The following is a 20,668-nucleotide window of genomic DNA, read 5'->3' on the forward strand; positions in this document are numbered from 1 at the left end:
AGATGCATTCTGTTTCTTGTGAAATGAAGGTAAGGCATCCTTCAGGGGCGGATAATAGACCTTCTGTTTCTACACAGCTTGAGTAGCCCCTGACTTCAGAGGAGCATGGGGCTCATGATGGGGGTGTGGTGTGCGTTATTAGAGCATCAGATTCTGTCATTAATGGGACCTTGGGGACATCACGTCCAGCACTTCCCAGGCAGTATGCCAGCTTGTCAGGGCACACAGATGGGCCACTGCTGGGTGTGCCCCAGGTCATTGACCCTTGCAGCTCTGCTGTACCTTGTGCTCAGTTTTTAAGAGTAATCATGACCATGTGCCACTTTTGTCTTGTGTGCTACCTTTAGATCCACATCTCTGGGTAAGACGTGTCTTCCGTGAATTGCACAGTTCAAGGAAACCACATGCTTCAACATTCTGATGGTCTCCTTGTGTGTGTGTCTGTGTGTGTGTGCGGTCAGGGATGGAAAAACTCATCTTGAATATATATGTTATTTGTAAGAAGGCACACAGGCATTTGGGAATCACTACTTGTTTTCACAGCAGGGCAAGCAAGTGCCTTCACATCCTTGATATTCTTTTCTGGACTCAGGTGTTATGGTGCCTGGGACTGACCCTGGGTTTCCCAGCCTTGCCCTTTGGTGGTTTCCTGACATCTAGCAGATTCCTAGGAGGTATTTCTTGTAACTTATGGGGTGTGGCCAAGTGTATTTGAACCAGCTGAATGGGGCTCTCAAGAAAATAAGGGAGAACCTGCTTACATGCTGTTTCGCCTTTCCCACACTTTTTGCTGTGGGTTCTCAGGAGAGAACCTGAGTTCTTAGCAATGATGTAGGATGGCTGTAGAATGTCCCAGCTTCTTCCGTGGTTTGTACCTTTGAGGAATTTGAGTGAACAGTGCTTCAGGTAAATAATCAAGCAATTTAATTTCTTTTTTTATTATAATCTATTTTTAAAAATAGAGAGTTTAAATTGAAAATAATTTCAGGCCTACACAAAAATAATGTGACTAGATTGGTGAACCTCCATGTACCCGTCACCTAACTTTATTGCCAGTCTCATTTCATCTGTACTGGTGGTTCTAAAAGTGTAGTCCCAGGCCAACAGCATCAACCCCATCTGGGAACTTGTTAGAAATACAGATTTCTATTTTTGAAAAATCTGAATCAGAAACTCAGGGGCTGGACCCTGATCAGTCTGTTTTAACAAGCCCTCTGGGCGAATCTGATGCCTGCCGAAGCTTGAGAACTACTATACATACCATTCCATCCAACCTCTGGTGGAATATTTTAAAGGAAATATTTTATTTGTAAATACTTTAGTACATAAACTATTTTCTTTTAAACATAATAGCTCACAAATTGACAAAACATTTAGAGAGCAATTGGTACCAATATTTAAATAGGCTTACTCTTTGATCTCCTAATTCTTCTCATCATAACCTGCGTAACTGGACAGACAAGTCCTTTGTGACATGTATACAAGGATGTTCGTTGCAGTGCCTGAGATGGAGTAAACTTGGAAATACTGCCTGTCTAATATTGAGCGATTGGCTAAGTAAGTTTTATCCACTCCATGGAGCATGGTGAAATCATAGAGAATGATGTCCGTGATACTATTGTTAAATAGGAAAAGCTTTCAAAACAAGTATTGGGTGACCCCATTATCTTTTTTTGTGCAGGGTGTGTGTGTATGTGTGTGTGTGTGTGCGTTTGAGGGAGAGAGAGAGAGAGAGAGAGAGAGGGAGGATGTGTCCGTGTTGTGTATAGGTGTTTAAGCACATAGAAAAAAGGCTAGAATGTTATACACTAAAACACTAATAGTTGTCTTTGGAAGGTATGATTTTTAGTTAATTTTCACCCTCCTCTTACCTGATTTTTTTCCCCCATAATGAGCATGGATTTTTATTTTTTTAATTAATTAATTTATTCATTCATTCATTCTTTTTTGGCTGCGTTGGGTCTTCGTTGCTGTGCAAGGGCTTTCTTTAATTGCATCGAGCGGGGGCTAGTCTTTGTTGCGGTGCACGGGCTTCTCATTGCGGTGGCTTCTCTTGGTGCAGAGCACGGGCTGTAGGCGTGCGGGCTTCAGTAGTTGTGGTATGCGGGCTCAGTAGTTGTGGCTCGCGGGCTCTAGAGTGCAGGCTCAGTAGTTGTGGCGTACGGGCTTAGTTGCTCTGTGGCATGTGGGATCTTCCCGGACCAGGGCTCGAACCCGTGTGCCCTGCATTGGCAGGCAGATTCTTAACCACTGCGCCATCAGGGAAGCCCAAGCATGCATTTTTATAATGGAGAAAAACAATACATTTACTTTAGTTTTGAAAAAGTCACATCCATTGAAATTATAATCTCTTCTTGATCAATTTCTGTTGAAATTATAATCTCTTCTTACATTTACAGATGGGCACATGTTGGATTCAACAAGATATGCCATCATTGGAGCAGATCTCCGAGATATACCTGAACTGGAAGAGAAACTAAAGAAATGTAACATGAATACACAGTGAGATTTTTTTTTTTAACCTCTTAAATTTGTGATTTCATGCTAATTTGAGATAGAGCCAGTTGGAGGTACAGCAGGATAACATGAACCATTTTTTTTTCATTGCTACTTAGAGTAGTTTTCTGAAATTTTTTGAGAAGCAATGTTCCTTGAGTCTGTTTTCCCATGAGAATCACCTGTATTGCTTTTGTAAAATACTGATTACTAATATAAGTTTGAGGGAAGATAATTGTATGCATAGAAACATATAATTGTAACATATAAAGAAAGGATTAGCATCTAGGGTATATAGAGAATACCTGCTATTTTTTAAAAAGTCCAGTAGAAAAATGGGCAAAGGATAGATGACCAGGCAGCTCAAAGAGGAAACGGGGTATCATATTAAAATGGTATTGAACTTAAGTAGTAATCAGATGAAATTCTGTTTTACTCCCACCAAGTTGGCAAAAATGTAAAAGTCTGACAGTATCAAGTGTTGGCAAGGATATTGGGGGAAAAGGAATGGTCGTACACCACTGGTGGGAGTGATCTTGGTGTGACCATTGCAAGGAATGATCTGGAATTATCTAGTAAAATTGTCAGTACCATATGAATTTGCAGTTCCATTGTTGGGTGTGTCCCCCCGAGAAGGTCTACATGTATGTACAAGGAGGATGTTCATTGCAGCTTCTGTTTTTAGTAGCAGAAAATTGGAAACAACTTAAACGTCCATCAGGAGGAGAATGGATGAATGCTATGAAAAATGCATGATTTTGGCGAGAGCTCAAAAACTTAATGTTGAGTTTTTAAAAATTAAATTGCAGAGTGTGATACCAAATGTGTAAAATCAAACCCCCCCCAAATACTGTATTTTCATGATTACATATATACATAACAGAAGTATTTTTAAAGTGGACCAGAAGGGTTCACACCAAATTCTTGAGAGTGGGTACCTTTGGGAGGCAGAGGAGGGGAATGAGATGTGTGGTTTTAGCACAGTGATGCTGGTCAAATAGATAAAGAGCTAGTGGGAGGAAAAGGCATATCTACCTGGTCTAATGTAGGTGAAGATGACACTTTCAAGGATATTTGAGGTGACTAACTCAAGGGAGAGGTTTGGAAGGCAGGTAAGGGAAAGGGAAAGTTATTTTAAAGAATAAATTGAAGGCAAAGAATCAGTGGCAAACGATGAAAGAAATTAGCAACAAGGGAAATCATTGCTGGAGGAGAGGGAAGGGAGGATGTAGAGCATGGACTGAGGTTAACTAGCCTTTGAGGGAAGAGAAACACTCTCCATTCTTCTGAGAGGGCAGGAAGGAGGGTAAGGACAGGTGCAAATACAGGTGAGCTTTGGGCGATGGAGGGGTGGGAAGTATAGGGGGTTAAAGTGTGATCTTCCTAACACTTCAGCACAGTGATGGCTGTTACCTCTACATTTTGAAGTTCTTGCTTACGTGTTTAGTCTAGAATCATCAACCAGGTTGTCATTCTTAGGATTTACATCTCCACCAGCCCAAATGTCAGGGACAGCTCTACTTGACCCAGTGTTGTCACTCCAGCTTTATTGTCTGAGTCTGTCTCACCAGGTGTTCAGAAGTAAGGTCAATACACTGTAAAGAGTATTTGTGCTTCTTTTTTCCTTTGGGGAGACCCTTAGGTGGTTCACTGATTGCAGAATGTAGTGTGTTTTCTTAAATTTATTTTTTAATTGAAATATAGTTGATTTATAATGTTGTATTAATTTCTGCTGTACAGCAAGGTGACTCAGTTATACACATATATACATTCTTTTTCATATTCTTTTCCATTATGGTTTATCCCAGGATATTGGATATAGTTCCCTGTGCTATAGAGTAGGACCTTGTTGTTTATCCATTCTATATATCAATATAATAGTTTGCATCTGCTAACCCCAAACTCCCCAGTCTGTCCCTCCCCCCACTCCCACCTTGGCAACCACAAGTCTGTTCTCTCTGTCTGTGAGCCTGTTTCTGTTTCATAGATAGGTTCATTTGTGCCCTTTTTTTTTTTTTTTTTCATTTATTTTTGGGTACGTTGGGTCTTCGTTGCTGCGCATGGGCTTGCTCTAGTTGCAGCAAGCGGGCGCTACTCTTCGTTGTGGTGCACGGGCTTCTCATTGCAGTGGCTTCTCTTGTTGCGGAGCATGGGTTCTAGGTGCACGGGCTTCAGTAGTTGTGGCTCGTGGGCTCTAGAGCACAGGCTCGGTAGTTGTGGCGCACGGGCTTAGTTGCTCCACGGCATGTGGGATCTTCCTGGACCAGGGATTGAACCCATGTCCCCTGCATTGGCAGGCGGATTCTTAACCACTGCACCACCCGGGAAGCCCTGTGCCATAGTTTAGATTCCACAAATAGGTAATACCATATGGTATTTGTCTTTCTCTTTCTGACTTAACTTCACTTAGTATGGTAATCTCTAGTTGCATCCATGTTGCTGCACATGGCATTATTTCGTTCTTTTCTATGGCTGAGTAGTATTCCATTGTATATATGTACCACATCTTCTTCATCCATTCATCTGTCGATGGACATTTAGGTTATTTCCATGTCTTGGTCATTGTGAATAGTGCTGCTATGAATGTAGGGGTGCATGTATCTTTTTGAATTAGAGTTTTGTCTAGATATATGCCCAGGAGTGGGATTGCTGGATCATATGGCAACTCTATCTCTATTTTTAGTTTTCTGAGGAACCTCCATAATGTTTTCCATAGTGGCTGCACCAACTTACATTCCCACCAACAGTATAGGAGGGTTCCCTTTTCTCCACACCCTCTCCAACATTTGTTATTTGTAGACTTTTTAATGATGGCCGTTCTGACTGGTGTGAGGTGGTACCTCACTGTAGTTTTGAATTGCATTTCCCTGGTAATTAGCCATGTTGAGCAAGTAGTGTGTTTTCTTTTAGCTGAAGGGAAGTCTTAACTTTCAAGGACACCACTGGATTTCTTGGGGGCACATGGGTTTGTGAAGTCAGCAGTAGATTGGTTAAAGCTGATACCCATGGGCCTGGAGCCCTCTCAGAATGAGGAGAGCACAAGTCTTAGAATCTTACCCTGGGTCTCTGTCTTACTTCTCCTGCTCACTAGTTGTTTAACAGGGGGCAGTGTTTTTCTTTGTTTTTTTTTTAAATCTTTTTGAGCCTTAGTGTTTTCATTTATTAACTGAGCTAAAAACTATCTCACAAGATGGTTTTGAAGATCAAGTAACGGCATGCGAAAACAGTTGAACAGGAATTGGCACGTGATAGGCCCTGAGTCAGCTGCCTCTGACTCTAACTATAGTTGCAGTAACCGTCTGTTTTGGCAGATGTGCTGGAAGGTTAGGGAAGTAATTGGGTATAAATTGGGCTAGCTCTTGATAGGGAAGTTTGCCTCGCTTTTGGAGATCTATAAAATGGATGAAAAACAATTGTTGAAACAAGTATTCGAATTATGTGTTCCTCCTTGTGGTTTCATTTGTATTCTCTGTTTTCCTTTATGGGCTGTCTTGTCTTTGCTTTTCTTTCGCTTATATTTTGAAAAATATTTTTAAATAATTCAAATCCACAAAAAAGTTACAAAAATACTACAAGAAACTCCCATATAACCTTCTTTACCTGGCCTGGGCTTAGGTGGGTGGCTCGTCTGCTGGGGGCCAGGTTTAGGTGATGTGCCCTGGGGTTCACTCATGTGTGGACAGTGGGCAGGTCAGCTGGGCTGCCTCATTCTCATCCACAGGACCTCCCCTCCAGTGGTAAGCTAGCTTGGGTTCATTCACATGGTGGTTTCAGGTTTCCAGGTGCAGCAAGAGAGCAAGCACCAGTGTGTAAGTCATTTCCGAGCTTCTGCTTGTATCCTGTCTGTTGCTGTTCCATTGGCCAAAGCAAGTTCCATGACTAACCCAGATTCCAGGGGAAGGGAAATAAGCTTCACCTCCTGAGTGGGAGAATCTGCCGGTTCACATCGCCACACTGTGGGTGCCCAGTAGGGAAGACTCTAGCTATTTTTATAGTCTACCACACACATTTAACACATTTTCACCAGCAAGACAAAAATCATTGCTGATTGCTCACCTTTTTACAGTGTAAAACTTTGGGCCGCGATGCACTGACTGTTGATGTGAAAACTAGTGCTTCTGGTTTTCCTGGGGTATGAAGTGCCCTCCCTGTAACGTGAGTGCACTTTGAGAGTCCCATTTTGATGAAAACATATTTATGTGCCTTTTTTTTTTCTTTCCTTAAGATTGCCAACCCTCCTGATAGCTGAGTGTGTGCTGGTTTACATGACTCCAGAGCAGTCTACAAACCTTCTCAAGTGGGCAGCCAAGAGTTTTGAGACTGCCATGTTCATAAACTACGAACAGGTAAAAGGAAGCACAAGAAATTTGCCTTCTGCTTGGGACGCCAGTGGTGGCTTTCTCTCTCTGAGCACCCTCGGAATATGCTTTCACTTACCCTTTTCCTTTTGCCTCCAGCCACTCACATATCTTCCTTTATTAATCGGTTCCCGCAAACCTAGTACTCCTGAGTTCTTGACTGCCGGCAAACTTCTAGCCAGAGTTTTTGGAACTTCTGTCTTGTCCTTTAAGAAAGTTGTTTGAGTTCTTATCATTGTGTTTCCTGTAAAGTCATAGATTTTGATGGAAGGACTTTTGGCTATCATCAGTGTAGGGGTAGCAAACTCAGATGCCTTCAGAGGCAGGTAGTGATGCAGATGCAGGCAGTTGGCTAGGTGTTATATAGTGTGGAGTGATGGGGACTGTGGTGAACTGGGGCACCCATGTCCCATTTCATGGGGTGCCCACTATTCAGTTCCAGCCAACTGTTACCATGTGGAGTGAGCCTGGAGTTGCCTGAACTCCCAGTTTTTCAAGAAAGGTTAGAAATGCAGGATTTTAATGTAAAATTTCCTACTTTCTAAAATCACTGAGCTTGGCCCACGAGCTCCCTGTTTTTCTCCTTTGATCTAGTGCCGAAAGGGGTTATGTTTTAGGGCTTCGGAATAATTCAGATTGGATCTGAATCTCGGCCCTAGCTCTTATTATTGACTGTGTGACCTGGGCAGAATTGCTTGGTGGTTGGGAGTCCATGCTCTGGAGGCAGACTGCCTAGCTGTGTGACCTGGACAAGTTACTTAACCTCTCTGTGCCCGCTTCCTCATCAGAAAAGTGAGGATAATAATATCCCGACTTCATAATTAATAAATGAGTTAATAGGTGCACAAGCATTTACAGCCTTGCCTGGCTATTAAGTAAGCTATTATTAAGTTAGCTATTATTTGGATCTCTCTGATAGAGATACTTACCTAGATACCTAGGTATCTAGGTATCTAGATACCTAGATACCTAGGATAAGAATACCTACCTCTCAAGTCTAAATAATTCAGATTAAATGTGGCAAGTGCATTCATTAAAAAAAAAGAATACCTGCTCCTCTGGATTATTATGGGAATTCATGAGATGTTGAACAGCAGTGGACTAATGACAAGCACTGAATACACTTTAGCTACTTTTATTGTTTATTTTAGTTTAGCTTTATTGATTTTATTTTGTTTTTTACCTCATTTTATTTTATTTTTATATTTTATTACAGATAAGGGCAGCACAGGACCTTGCCCAATGTCACATAGCTATGGAGAGGTCTAAGGCTAGACCTTGATCTCCTGGCCTCCTGCCCACCCCTCACACAGTCCAGGTTCCTGTATAGGTGGTTCTTGGTTGGTTGATTTTTCTTCCTTTTCTGTGTTTAATTGGAGGCATTCCTCAGACTCAGTCTTCTGTCCTGGTGAATGGATATAATGGTAGCTGACCTCATCGGTCTTTAGTATTGATGTGGATAAATCCTGGTGACCTGTCTTTGCTTTCAGGATACCATACCTGGGGGAAAAGGAATTCCACTTCCCATGTTTCCACACATTTCGGATGTGTACCATTTCATTCACTCTGCTTCATTTGTGTATTCTTTTATTCAACAAACCTTTATTCAACATCACATGAGAGACAATGGGTTAAGTGAATTTTGACTAGAGACACTGTCACTTTGGAACAGGCCTGAGAATGTGCCAGTTTTCAATATGTTGACCACAGCTGTCCTTAGATGGGATTAAACCCTACCCAACACCTTCATTTTGTGAATAATAAACTTTTAACTTAATTTAATTCTTTCCTAACAAGTACAGAATCATCATCCTCACATTTGTCAATTGCTCACATAACATATTATTTTTTAATTAGTGGTTAAGTGACAAAACCACATGGGTGACGGTTATTTCAGTAATGATAATAATTATTGCAAATTCTTCGAATCTGATGACTTGTATAGCAGGCGCTATTCTTTGAGTTTCATATATATTAACTTATTTAATCATCACAACAGCCCTCAAGGTAGGTACTAGTACTATCCTAGTTTTACAGGTAAGAGGACTATTGAACCAAGGGGTTAGGCATCTTGCTCACAGCCTCACAGCTATTAAGTATCAAGCCAGGATTCAAACCTAGGCAATAAAATGAAGGAGTTTGTGCTCACAAATACGCTTGTATCCTGAATGAATGGTGTGCAATCCTATCATTAGTGCTACATAAGCCTTATGCATCCCCCTAAAAAAGAGTAACATTGGATTTTGTCTTGCAGCGTTGGTGTTGGTATTGGCTTATGAATCCGGGAATCACTTCATATATTGTTAAAGTGCTGAATTTTTGATACCTTGTATATGACAAAGTAACAGTGTATGTGCTATCAATACAATAATGTACATAATATATATATATTTTTTGGCCTCACTGCGTGCGGCTTGTGGGATATTAGTTCCCCAACCAGGGATCGAATCCATGCCCTCGGCAATGAAAGCACAGAGTCTTATCCACGACCACCAGGGAATTCCCATGTACATAATATTTTGTTTTGTGACAGTTGTGCACATATATAAATTACGTTTTATAAACCAGTTTTTTATTCAAAAAGTAATGCCACATGCAGAATAAAAAAAAAAAATCATATAGTTCGATAGGGTAGACAAAGAAAAGTAAGTCTCTTATCTACCCAAGACCTCAGCCTCTAATCTGGGAAGCAACCTTGCTGTATTCCAGAATTTTCCTATGCATATATAAATGTGGAGAGAGTTGGTTTTTTTTTTTTTTTCCCCTAAAGGCAGATGGGAGCATACTATACACATTCCTCTGTACCTTACTTTTCAAGAGTTTATCTTAGGGATCATTTCGTATCTGTCCATCTGTTTATCTATCTATCTTCCTTTCCTGTTTTCACAGCTATATAGTATTTCATTATATGAACATGCCAGAATTAATTTAACCCCAAATGATGGGTATTTAAGTTCTTTCCAGATTCTTCCTATCATACATAATGCTGCAGTAAATGTGCTTGCATCTTTGCGTTCACGTGTGAGTCTATCTATAGGACAGGTTGCTGGCAGTGGAATTGTTGGATCCCAGACTGAGTGTTTGCAATGGATGGACACTGCCCAATTGCCTTTCGAGGGGCTCTACTCCATCAGCATGGCACTCAGGATTCTGTGACCTGCAGTGGGTATTATCAGCCTTGACTGGTTAGAAATAGGATGTTGTTGTTTTAATCTTGCATATTTAACAAACAAAGAGATCCTTATGGCAACGCCCAGCCTCCTCTGTCCCTTCCCAGGTGAACATGGATGACCGGTTTGGGCAGATCATGATTGAGAACCTGCGGAGACGACAGTGTGACCTGGCGGGAGTGGAGACCTGCAAGTCATTAGAGTCTCAGGTCAGAGGGCAGAGACCAGGACATCCTCTTGTACCGTTAGCCAGCCGAGAAAGGGCACCCTCCCTTCACACATAAGAGAATGTGAGAGTCCCTCGTGAGTGCCTGCCTCCGGGCGGCTAGGGCTCCACGTGGGCTACTGGTTCATTGTGCTGGGGGAAATCCAAGCCCTGTCGTGCCATCTTGGTATGGAAGACGCAGATTTACATTTCCGACCCCCTATTATCTTAACTTCTTACTATGCCGTTTTTCAAACAACATAAGAGTAGAGGGAGTAGTTAAAATGAACACCCATATTCCATCAGCCAGCTTCAGTAATTTAATAACACTTTGTCATTATCGTTTGATTTATCCCCCCCCCCTCCAAATTTTTGTTGGTGGTGTCATTGGAATATTTTAAGGCAAATCCCAGACAGTATATCATTTTCCCCATAAATACTTCAGTGTGACTCTCCTACCAATAAGGACCTTCTGGGCTTCCCTGGTGGCGCAGTGGTTAAGAATCTGCCTGCCAATGCAGGGGACATGGGTTCGAGCCCTCGTCCGGGAAGATCCCACATGCCACGGAGCAACTAAGCCCGTGCGCCACAACTACTGAGCCTGTGCTCTAGAGCCCACGAGCTACAAGTACTGAGCCCGCGTGCCACAACTACTGAAGCCCACGCGCCTGGAGCCCGTGCTCCACAACAAGAGAAGCCACTGCAACGAGAAGCCCGCGCACCGCAACGAAGAGTAGCCCCCGCTCGACGCAACTAGAGAAAGCCCGCGCACAGCAAAAAAAGACCCAAAGGAGCCAAAAATAAAATAAAAATAAATTAAAAAAAATAAATAAGGACCTTCTACCCCCCAGGATAATGATGATCCATTATCACACCTTACAAGTCGACACGAACTCCTTCATAGCACCTAACACCCAATTCATCTCCAGTTTTCCCCAGTCGTCTAAAAACATGTTCATAGTTGGTGTATTTGAATCAGGATCCAAACATGTTTCCCACTTTGTACTTGACTGATCGGTGCCTTAAATCTCTTGGAACCTGTAATAGTTCCCGCCCCCCCCACTCCCCCACCTTTGAAATTTTTTTGCTAAAGAGACACTTCCCACCCCTGCCCCCATTTAAATACGTTAGTTTTTACATGGCTTGTGTCACATTACCACTAGGGTACTTTAAAAAACTGTTGCTTATAGAAAAGTTTCTTCCTTTATTTCTCTTTAAGTATTATACTTTAGTGTGCATTTTCCCCCATTGTAACAATGCGTGTTCAGTATAGAAAATGGGAAAATTAAAAAAAAAAAAGAAAGATGATAGTGGCCACAGTGGGCTTTTGAAAGAGGAGTCCTCCGAGGGAAATTCTGTGTGCGTGAAGTGTCTCGGGTCATATGACAGCACGTTGTCCTCTCCCTTTCTCTCCACTGCACGTTTTAGAAAGAACGGCTCCTGTCGAGTGGGTGGGAATCAGCATCAGCCATCGACATGATGGAATTGTACAGCAAATTACCTCGTGCCGAAGTGAGCAGGTATGGGATTGGCAAGAGTTTGCTCCGTGGCAGATAACTGTGAATTAAAGGCATCATTGTCTGTATCCTTTAATGTTAAAAACAAAAACAAAAAAAAATTCAACCCTGAACTAGACTTATTTTGAAACAAGTTAAGCTGCTGCTAATGTAGATTAAACACTGGTAGCTCCTTGAGAGTAACTCATTAGCTATTAGCCAAGATAAGGTTTATGCCCAAACAGATTATCTTAGTTGAAATAAGCGGTTACACCTCTGCAGTGGAAATCTTGCACAATCCCTGTGTTTTGGAGAAGCAGGAAAATGACGTTGCCCAAGGGCTCCTAAGGGGGGAAAAGTCTGCTTATGGATTTTTAAGTGGACTTTTCCTCTCATTATAAAAGAAATACATGCTTGTTGTTCTAATAAAACAATTTTTGAGCAGTGTAAAGTGCATGAAGTATAGAGCAGTTGTGAGCTCTGTAGCTGCACCCTCCAGAGACAGCTGGGGTGTATTCTTTTTCTATGTGTATATAAAGATAAATATTTATCAATATATAGATTTATATTTTTTGAATCAGTAGATTGATATTGCATGTATTGGTCTGTAAACCACCATCCTTTCAAAAGCTTAACAATAGATTGTATTTATCTCTACATGTCAAGATGTTCAGGGTTACCATATCCTGTTTGGTGGTGCCTGTTATTTATGTGTGGATATATGTTAATAACAGTTTTTTAAATTGAGGTGTAATTGACAGACAACATTAGTTTCAGGTACACAACATAATGATTCGATGTTTGTATATATTGTGAAATGATAACAAGTCCAGTTACATCGGTCACTGCACATACAGGATTTTTTTTTTTTTTTTAAGGAGAACCACTTTATTTTGAGTAGTAAACAAAACTCCATTTAGAACATAATAAACAAACCTTCCATCAGTTTCTTCACAGTCCAAAGAATAAAAGATCTTCTAAAGAAGATCTTTAAAGGAGTTTTAGTAGCTGCATTTGTGGGCATTTTTGGTGCATATTTTTTGTTTAAAAAGGTGAACACAAGCCAAGATTTCAGGCAAATGATGAGCAAGAAGTTTCCAGTGGTTCCATAGTGCGGGCCATCACATTTGAAGCAAGGTCCTGGAGCAACACCCCACCGTGTGCAGCAAATGGCAGGCAGGACATGGCAGCAATCTTCACTACTTTTCCAGAATTTTTTTTTCTTGTGATGAGAACTTTTGAGATTTACTCTTAACAACTTTCAAATATGCAATACAGCATTATTGACTATAATAACCATACTGTACATTACTTCCCCGTGACTTACGTATTTCACAGCTGGAAGTTTGTTCCTTTTGACCCCCTTCACATATTTTGCCTGCCTGCCCTCCCACTGCCCACCTCCGGCGCCTACCAATTGTTTTGTTTGTTTGTTTGTTTTCTTTTAGATTCCACATGAAGAGAGATCCTACAGTATTTGTCTTTCTCTGACTTATTTCCTTTAGCATAATGCCCTCCGGGTCCATCCATGTTGTCACATGTGGCAAGATTTCATTCTTTTTTATGGCTGAATAATACTCCATTGTAAATGTCAGTATATATACCACATTTTCTTTATCCATCCATCAATGGACACTTAGGTTGTTTCCTTGATAATAATAATTTTAAAGTAATTAAAAAGTAATGTCTATAGCTGGGCATTTAGTTATGTTGCAGACAGCAGCCTTTGTCCTAACAGAGGTGGGTAAAGAGGCGGGTCTGTCCACCCACCCTTTGGTCTGTCCACCCCAGGCCAACCAGCCCTCCCAGCTCTGCAGATGCCTCATAGTTTGTGTCTACATTTGTCAAGGGCTTTTGCCAGATACTCTGTATAGAAAGAAACCGGAGGCAGGCCTGTTGATTTAACAGATGCCTACTGTGCGTCATGCCTGCCTTTGCGGAGTTCACCTTCTAGGGAACAGCTTCACAGTCTAGTGTGTCCTGATAGTTGAACTTGGTCATGATGGTGCTGGAGCCTTGATCGTGATGCTGGTTTCTTCTCATACTAGGAAGCCTGCCTTGAGGTCCTCTGCTAAGATTAGTTGGGAAGCCACCAGAGTACTCCTTGGATAGTCATTCTTACTTCAGTTGTGACTCTTTGGCCTGCACACCAGGGTGGGAGCTAAACACAAATACAGAAACATGCACAAGCGTGTACATCTATACACTTTCATGCACACGCACATGCGCACAAACACAGACACACACAGCCTGGACGAATGGCAATACCAGCATGTTAACAGTGGCTGTAAATAGTGGAATATGGATCATCTTTTATTTTTCTTCTTTACTCTTTTTGGAAATGCCTGCGTTGTCCCCACCACCCCAGTGTGTGCATCTCTCAACAAAACATTTTAAAGAGCTGTTTTCATATGTTTCTCTGTGTGTGTATATATTTAAAAGTTTACATTTAAAATGATTTTTTGAAAAAAGTCATATAAGCACATGATGGGGAAAAAAAGTAAGCAGAATAAAGTAGTACAGAGTGAAAACAAAACAAAACCCCCGGTTACTCACCCTCACTACCATCAGCTACCTTCTGTTTCAAGCGACAACCACCATTACCACTTTCTTCTGCAGTTTCCAAAATTAGTCCATGCATATATAACCATATATATCCCCCACTTTTTCTTTACGTAGATAGTAATATACTATGTACATTACTTCCTAAACAACTTGCTTTTTAAATTCCATGATAAGTCTTAGAGGCTGTTCCATGTCAAGTCATATAAACCTACCCTATATGGCTGCACACTATCCTATTGTATGAATGTGTTTAATCTATTCAACCCATCTCTTCTACTTTAAAGTTTGTTTTTTGTTTTGTTTTTTTGCTGTTACTACATTGCAACTGTGATGCTGCAGTGAGATTTCTTGAACACCTATAGGGTAAATTCTTAAAGCAGAATTGCAGAATGAAAGGACGTACATTTTAAACATTGATAGAGATGGTCAAATTGCCCTCCAGAGAGGTTATACTATTTTGTCATCCTACTAGTAACGCAGGAGGGCACCTCTTTCCCATGTCCTTGGTAAAATGTATATCAACCTTTTTTAAAAAACGTATTTATTTATTTATTTATTTTTAAGGATGCATCAGCCTTTTTTATCTTTGTCAGCTGTTAGCTGAAAACATTTCATGTGTTTTAATTTACATTTCTTTTCACATAAATGAGGTTGAAAAGCTCTTGTTTCTCCTTGCCAGTGAACTGGTCTTTTACCCATCTTTTAAATAAGTTTTAAAAGTTGTTCTTATTGAAGTATAACAGCTCTTTATGTAACAAGGAAATCTACCCCTTGTCATTTCTATTGCAAACATTTTTTTCTAGTTTGTCATTTGTCACTTTTGACTTTGCTTATGGGATTTTTTTCTCCTTTTCAATAAAAATAAGTTAAAATGGGCCCACACCATGCATACTATTCTGTAGCCTGCTTCTTTTCACATAGTATATCCTGAACACCTTTCCATGACTATATAAGCATGGGTCATGACCTTCATTTTTGATTGGATACATTTGTACTGTTGTCTCTTCATTCTCTCCGCAGAATAGAGTCCCTTGAATTCCTGGATGAAATGGAGCTTCTTGAACAACTCATGCAGCATTACTGCCTTTGCTGGGCCACCAAAGGAGGAAGTGAACTGGGTAGGTGACTTCACTTGTATTGATTTAACCTAGAAAGGGGGAATTTTTTTGTCCCCAGAGAACATAAGACTTGACAGGAATTTTCGACCCAGGAAGAACTAGGGGACGTATACATGGATCCGATCCATGAACATAGCCAGAGAATCAGCTGTTATATCCTCTGTGTTTTTATAGCACAAAACCCAGTAGAACTGTTTAAATAAACCACATGTATGAAAACAAACCAACAGCCCTTTAGAAGTCTGTGGAATTTTCTCAGCTGGATGGTAAGAGACCTTGAGTCTTGTAATCATCTTAATAAAAGGACCCAATGATTGTCTTTTTAATCAACTTGTAACCAGGTTTACTAGATGTTAAACACACAGATCATTATATCTCTGTAACACCCCTGCAGCTGTGGGTTGAATTTCTCTCTTCTCTTATATTTAAGATGAATTTCCCTGGCCTGCAAGAGTAGGGCCATAGGGACAGAGCATGGAGCCTTGTCTCAGTGTTTCTTGTTGCCTTGATCTTGATCGAGTTCCTCCTTTACAGCTGCCCCTTGTTGACCTTGCTTCCCCTGGGGGATAGCCCTTGGGCGTCTCTCCAGCCAGTGGAGACCATTTTAGATCTCGGTCCTGGCCTTTAATGTCGTGGGTGCCCTTAAGCTTCCTATCGATGTGTCTGACACATGGCCTTAGGCAGGTAGACCATACAAAATAAAGAACTTGGCAGAGTCAAGGACTGTCTCCTGTGTGAAAATTCCAGGTTGTTAATCACCCCCCTTGGGCTTATCTTTCCGCTAGTTTATAAATTTACCCAGCTGGGCAGTTCAGCCCACAAAATCCATTTAAATTATTTTTTATTTAAAAAATCATTTATTAGTGTGTTTTTGTACTGCTGTCCTCCTGCACTTTTAAAAACTGTAATTTTTAGTAGGGACTTCGGAAACTTCTAAAAAAGTATGGCAAAGAAAAAAGAAATCACCCATATGCCCGTCACTCAGAGATAACCTCTGGCAGCTTTTCCCTTCCATTCTTTTTCTAGCTGTTGTTTTGTTTTTAGCAGAGTTGAATTTATCTATTTATGTAACCTTGATTCCTGATCTTTTTAACTTAATATTATAAGCATTTCCCCTTGCATTTTAATGGCTTTATAAATATTCTGTAATGAGGCTATGTCTGAATTTACTTAACTTTCTCACACTTTAAAAAAATATAGGTGGTTTGTAATAGCATAGAGTTAATTCTAGTTTCTGTAAAGTAGCGATGTATTGAGCATTTTTATGTAAGGGGCTTCTTTTCCCCACTTTGCGCCTGGCTGCTTTGTTGTATCAGTACATTAAGTCCCTTACATACAGACCTTCAAGGTGCGAACTTTCAAAGATGCAAACTTGCGTTCCATCAACGTCATGCGTGAGTGAAATTGCAGCTTGCCCTCCATCTCCTATTGCTGACGATCCTTCAGCTCTACCATCTCCCACCTCCTCTCCCTCCTCCAGTCAGTAACTCTTCTTGCCTGTTCACTCAGTGCCAGCCCCTGTATGCCAGCTGTTGTACTGTACTACTGTACTTTTCAAGGTACTGTACTGTAAGATTAAAAATGTTTTCTTTATTTTTTATGTTTGTTTTTCAAGTACTCTTTGTGTGAAAAGTATTATAGACCTATAGTACAGTACTATATAGCCGATTGTGTTAGTTGGGTACCTAGGCTAACTTCGTTGGACTTAACAAACAAATTGGACTTAATGAACGTGCTCTCAGAACGGAACTCGTTTGTATGTAGGGGACTTACTGTACTTATATTTATGTGGGGAAGAAGGACAGAACTGTGTTTGCTTGAAGTTCAGCATTTAAAAGGCCAAGTTCCTAAAGAATAGGCTCTAGTACAAAACCTAGACAGATTCATACTAAACAACCCTGCAACCAAGACTCTAGAAGATGAGGATGATTCTCCAATAATATAATTGCCTGCTAGAACAAAACTCAACACTCTTCAGAGGAAGATACTAGAATTCAGAGTCTCCTCAACTTACTATCTGCCATGTCAGTATAAAAAAATTACTAGACATGTGAAGAAATAAATTGCCTACACTAGTCTTTTTTATTACTGAATTTGACTCAAAGAGAAAAGGGTGAACAAAATTGCTAAGGCTAGTCACTAGCCCTTTGGCTTCTTTCTCACCAAAAACAGACCAATATTAATTTTTAAATGTTTAAGGTAAAAAGCAGAACACTCAAGAATGAACTCCTTAAACAAGTTGTCTGAATGAGAAGTATTATTCAGAAAAAAAAAAAGTCCAGCGTTTAAAGGATAGACTTTCAGGTTTACTGCAGAGAGCCCGTAAACTGTTATAACGTTTCTCAATCCCTTTAAAACCACCCATAAACACAGTCTCATCCAACCTCCTGTTGCCTTGTGAAGTCTCATCTTACACAACCAGGAGGCTGGGGCTGCGGTGATCACACGTGTGGCTGGTGCCCCAGAGCTGGTCACTGTGGGCCTGGGATCCGGAGGTCACATTCTCCCACCTCTGGCTGTTTTCTCTGCCCCAATCTGTGAGAGTCTCTTCACAGCTTCTGTGTGTTTCCTCCCAGGCTTGAAGGAAATAACTTACTGATCTGTTCAAGACTCGTGATGAGCCAGAGCTGAAGCCACTGACCTTTCCGGAGTTGAGTCTCCAAGTTTCCTGAGTGGTGGTTAGGCCTCGGCTACCAGTCTCCCCGCTCGCCGAGAGACCTCAGTTACCGAGGTGGTCGTACCGGTTCCTGTTCCTGTCGGCTTTTACCATTTAAATAAATCTCAGTTGCCATTGCCGGTGTGTTGGTCCTCTGCTGTTTATCCTTTGCTCCCCTGGGTGGGCTGCGGTTCACCTCTGTGTCAGCTGGAACCAGAGGTCCTAACCCGACCTTGACCTTGGCTCACTCCCTGTGAGTCAGACTCAGCTCATGCCCTTGCGTCCGTTGTGGGATTTACTCCTGTGTGCTCTTGTTTGCAGCACCTGACATTGCACTTGGCACCTTGACCAGATGTTGGAGCTCGTCTCTGCTCCCGTTTCTGCCCTTTCCTGCTTAAATCCGCCTTCACCTTGGTCATTGTGGCAGGATGAATGATGAGCCCCTGATCCCTCCAACTGTGAATATGTTACCTTATGTGGCAAAAGGGGCTTTGAAGCTGTGATTAAGGATCTTGAGATGGGAGATTACCCAAGAGCATCCAAGTGGGCCGGATGTCCTCACAAGAGTCCTTCCTTATAAGGGAAGGCAGGAGGGTCAGAGTCGGAGGAGAAGGAGGCATGTGACGCCAGAAGCAGAGACTGGAGTGATGCGCTTTGAATGTGGGGGAAGGGGTGGAAGTGGAGGAATACAGGCGGCCACCGGATGCCGAAAAGGGCAAGAGAACATCTCAGAGCATCCAAAAGGAGCCAGCCTTGCTGACACTTCGACTGTAGCCCAGTGAAACTGGTTTCAGATTTCTGACCTCCAGAACAGTAAGAGAATAAATTTGTGTTGTTGTAAGCCGCTAAGTTTGTGGTCACTTGATACAGCAGCAGTAGGAAACTAATACAGTTATGATACAGATTAAAAGGGGCTCTGGAGACCTGGCCTCCAATTCAAAGACATAAGGCCTGTCCACACCTAATGAAATTTTTGGTTATGTGACTGGGGCTGTGAACCTGAGCCTGTGTGTGCAGAACGGGAGTGAGGCAGCCCGCCGGCCCTCTCCCGTCCAAGAGAGATCACGGCCCCTTACTAGAGACTTGCAGAGTCTCTAGATCAGCTTTCCCTACAGTGTGGCCTGTCCCCCGTTACACAGCAGCACGCCTGTTGACAGGGGTCCGGGCGGTGACACAGCGTGAAATGACATTGAATCACCCGGTGAGAAAGTTACTGCCTTTCCAGTAAGGTCTTAAGGACCTTTCAGATCTTAAGAAGTCCCAGGAGAAGATCTCAGGCTGGTGCTGGTGTGTCTTTAACACTAATGCCATATTTACTAATCCATTGTTTTTGAAACCGTGTACTAGGCCATTAATGGATGGTGACTCCATGTAGGGAATCAAGTCCCTTATTTTAAAAAGATACGGACTAGAACGGAAAATGTCATAGCACGTTGTCCGATACGGACTAGAATGGAGAATGCCATAGCACATCGTTCGTAGTAAGGGTGAGTACTTTTTTTGTAACTTGTTTCATTTTTATGTGTGTATACACTACCATGTTAGCACTGTTTCTAATGTTTTGGTTTGGGTTTTGTTTTTTAATTGAAGTGTAGTTGATTTACAATGTTGTGTTAATTTCTGCTGTACAGCAAAGTGATTCAGTTATACATATGTATACATTCTTTTTTATATTCTTTTCTTATGGTTTGTTACAGGATACTGAATGTAGTTTCCTGTGCTATCCAGTAGAATCTTCTTGTTTGTACATTCTGTATATAATAGTTTGCATCTGCCAATCCCTACATCCCAATACTTCCCTCCCCCAACCCCCCTTCCCCCTTAGCATCGGTTTTGGTTTTGATCACAGGTGGAGGTCAGAGTGTTATAGCATTTCTCCAACCGAGGGAGCAACAGCATTTGGCTAGAATTTTAAAAACTTTGCTTGGCTTCCATTATATTTCTGGTTTTCCTTGCATTTAGTTTTATGGAGTACATTCTGTTCAAGGCAAATGATATGCCATTACTATTGATGGTTGTGTTATAAAATATCCCTTAAAGTACCTGTCAATTTCATTTTAAAAGCGAGCCCATTTAAAGACCGTTACTAAGAAGATAAATGGTAGAGCTACTGTACGGACATGCAGAAATCAGGGAAGTGATATATTTGGAAATACTGAAGTTGGGAAGCACTGCATGACGGAATGGTTATCTTATAACATTATAGAAACCTTACAGTTTCTCACGGGAGTGTAGGGGGTGTCAGGGGCAGAGGATCTCACCAAGGGTTAGCTTTCATGCCCTCCCTCTCCCATACCTCCCACGACTGAGACATGCATTCCAAAGCGTGCTTTTGGCTTTTCGAATTGGGACTTGGAACTCATTTCCCCCAGGAGTTACTGCCTCTCACTGCCTCTTCTGTTCTTCTCCCACGCACTCATCTAAAACCTCTGGTAATCCTTTCTGCACACACTGCTGAACTGAACCTGCCCTTGGGAAGGACATCAGTGACGTTGAAACCATCACACCCAGTGACCCCTTCTCCGTCCTTGGCTGTCTCAACTTCTCAGTAGCATCTGACATGGGCAACCGTCTCTATCCTTGCAACGTCCTCACTGCCAATAA

General features: G+C 41.6%; 1 protein-coding gene across 1 annotated transcript in view; it reads left to right on the forward strand.

Annotated features, from left to right (window-relative positions):
* LCMT1 (leucine carboxyl methyltransferase 1) overlaps positions 1-18,201 on the forward strand; it is a 54,058-nt gene extending 35,857 nt beyond the window's left edge. The window contains exons 6-11 of the mRNA XM_061208511.1: positions 2,400-2,502; positions 6,722-6,842; positions 10,132-10,233; positions 11,658-11,749; positions 15,311-15,408; positions 17,985-18,201. Of these exons, the coding sequence (XP_061064494.1) occupies positions 2,400-2,502; positions 6,722-6,842; positions 10,132-10,233; positions 11,658-11,749; positions 15,311-15,408; positions 17,985-18,007 (539 nt within the window). The 3' untranslated portion in view covers positions 18,008-18,201. The remainder of the gene's footprint in view (positions 1-2,399; positions 2,503-6,721; positions 6,843-10,131; positions 10,234-11,657; positions 11,750-15,310; positions 15,409-17,984) is intronic.
* The last annotated feature ends 2,467 nt before the right edge of the window (positions 18,202-20,668 follow it).

Source organism: Eubalaena glacialis, chromosome 13, assembly GCF_028564815.1.
Source record: "Eubalaena glacialis isolate mEubGla1 chromosome 13, mEubGla1.1.hap2.+ XY, whole genome shotgun sequence".
In the NCBI taxonomy this organism is placed as follows: domain Eukaryota; kingdom Metazoa; phylum Chordata; class Mammalia; order Artiodactyla; family Balaenidae; genus Eubalaena; species Eubalaena glacialis.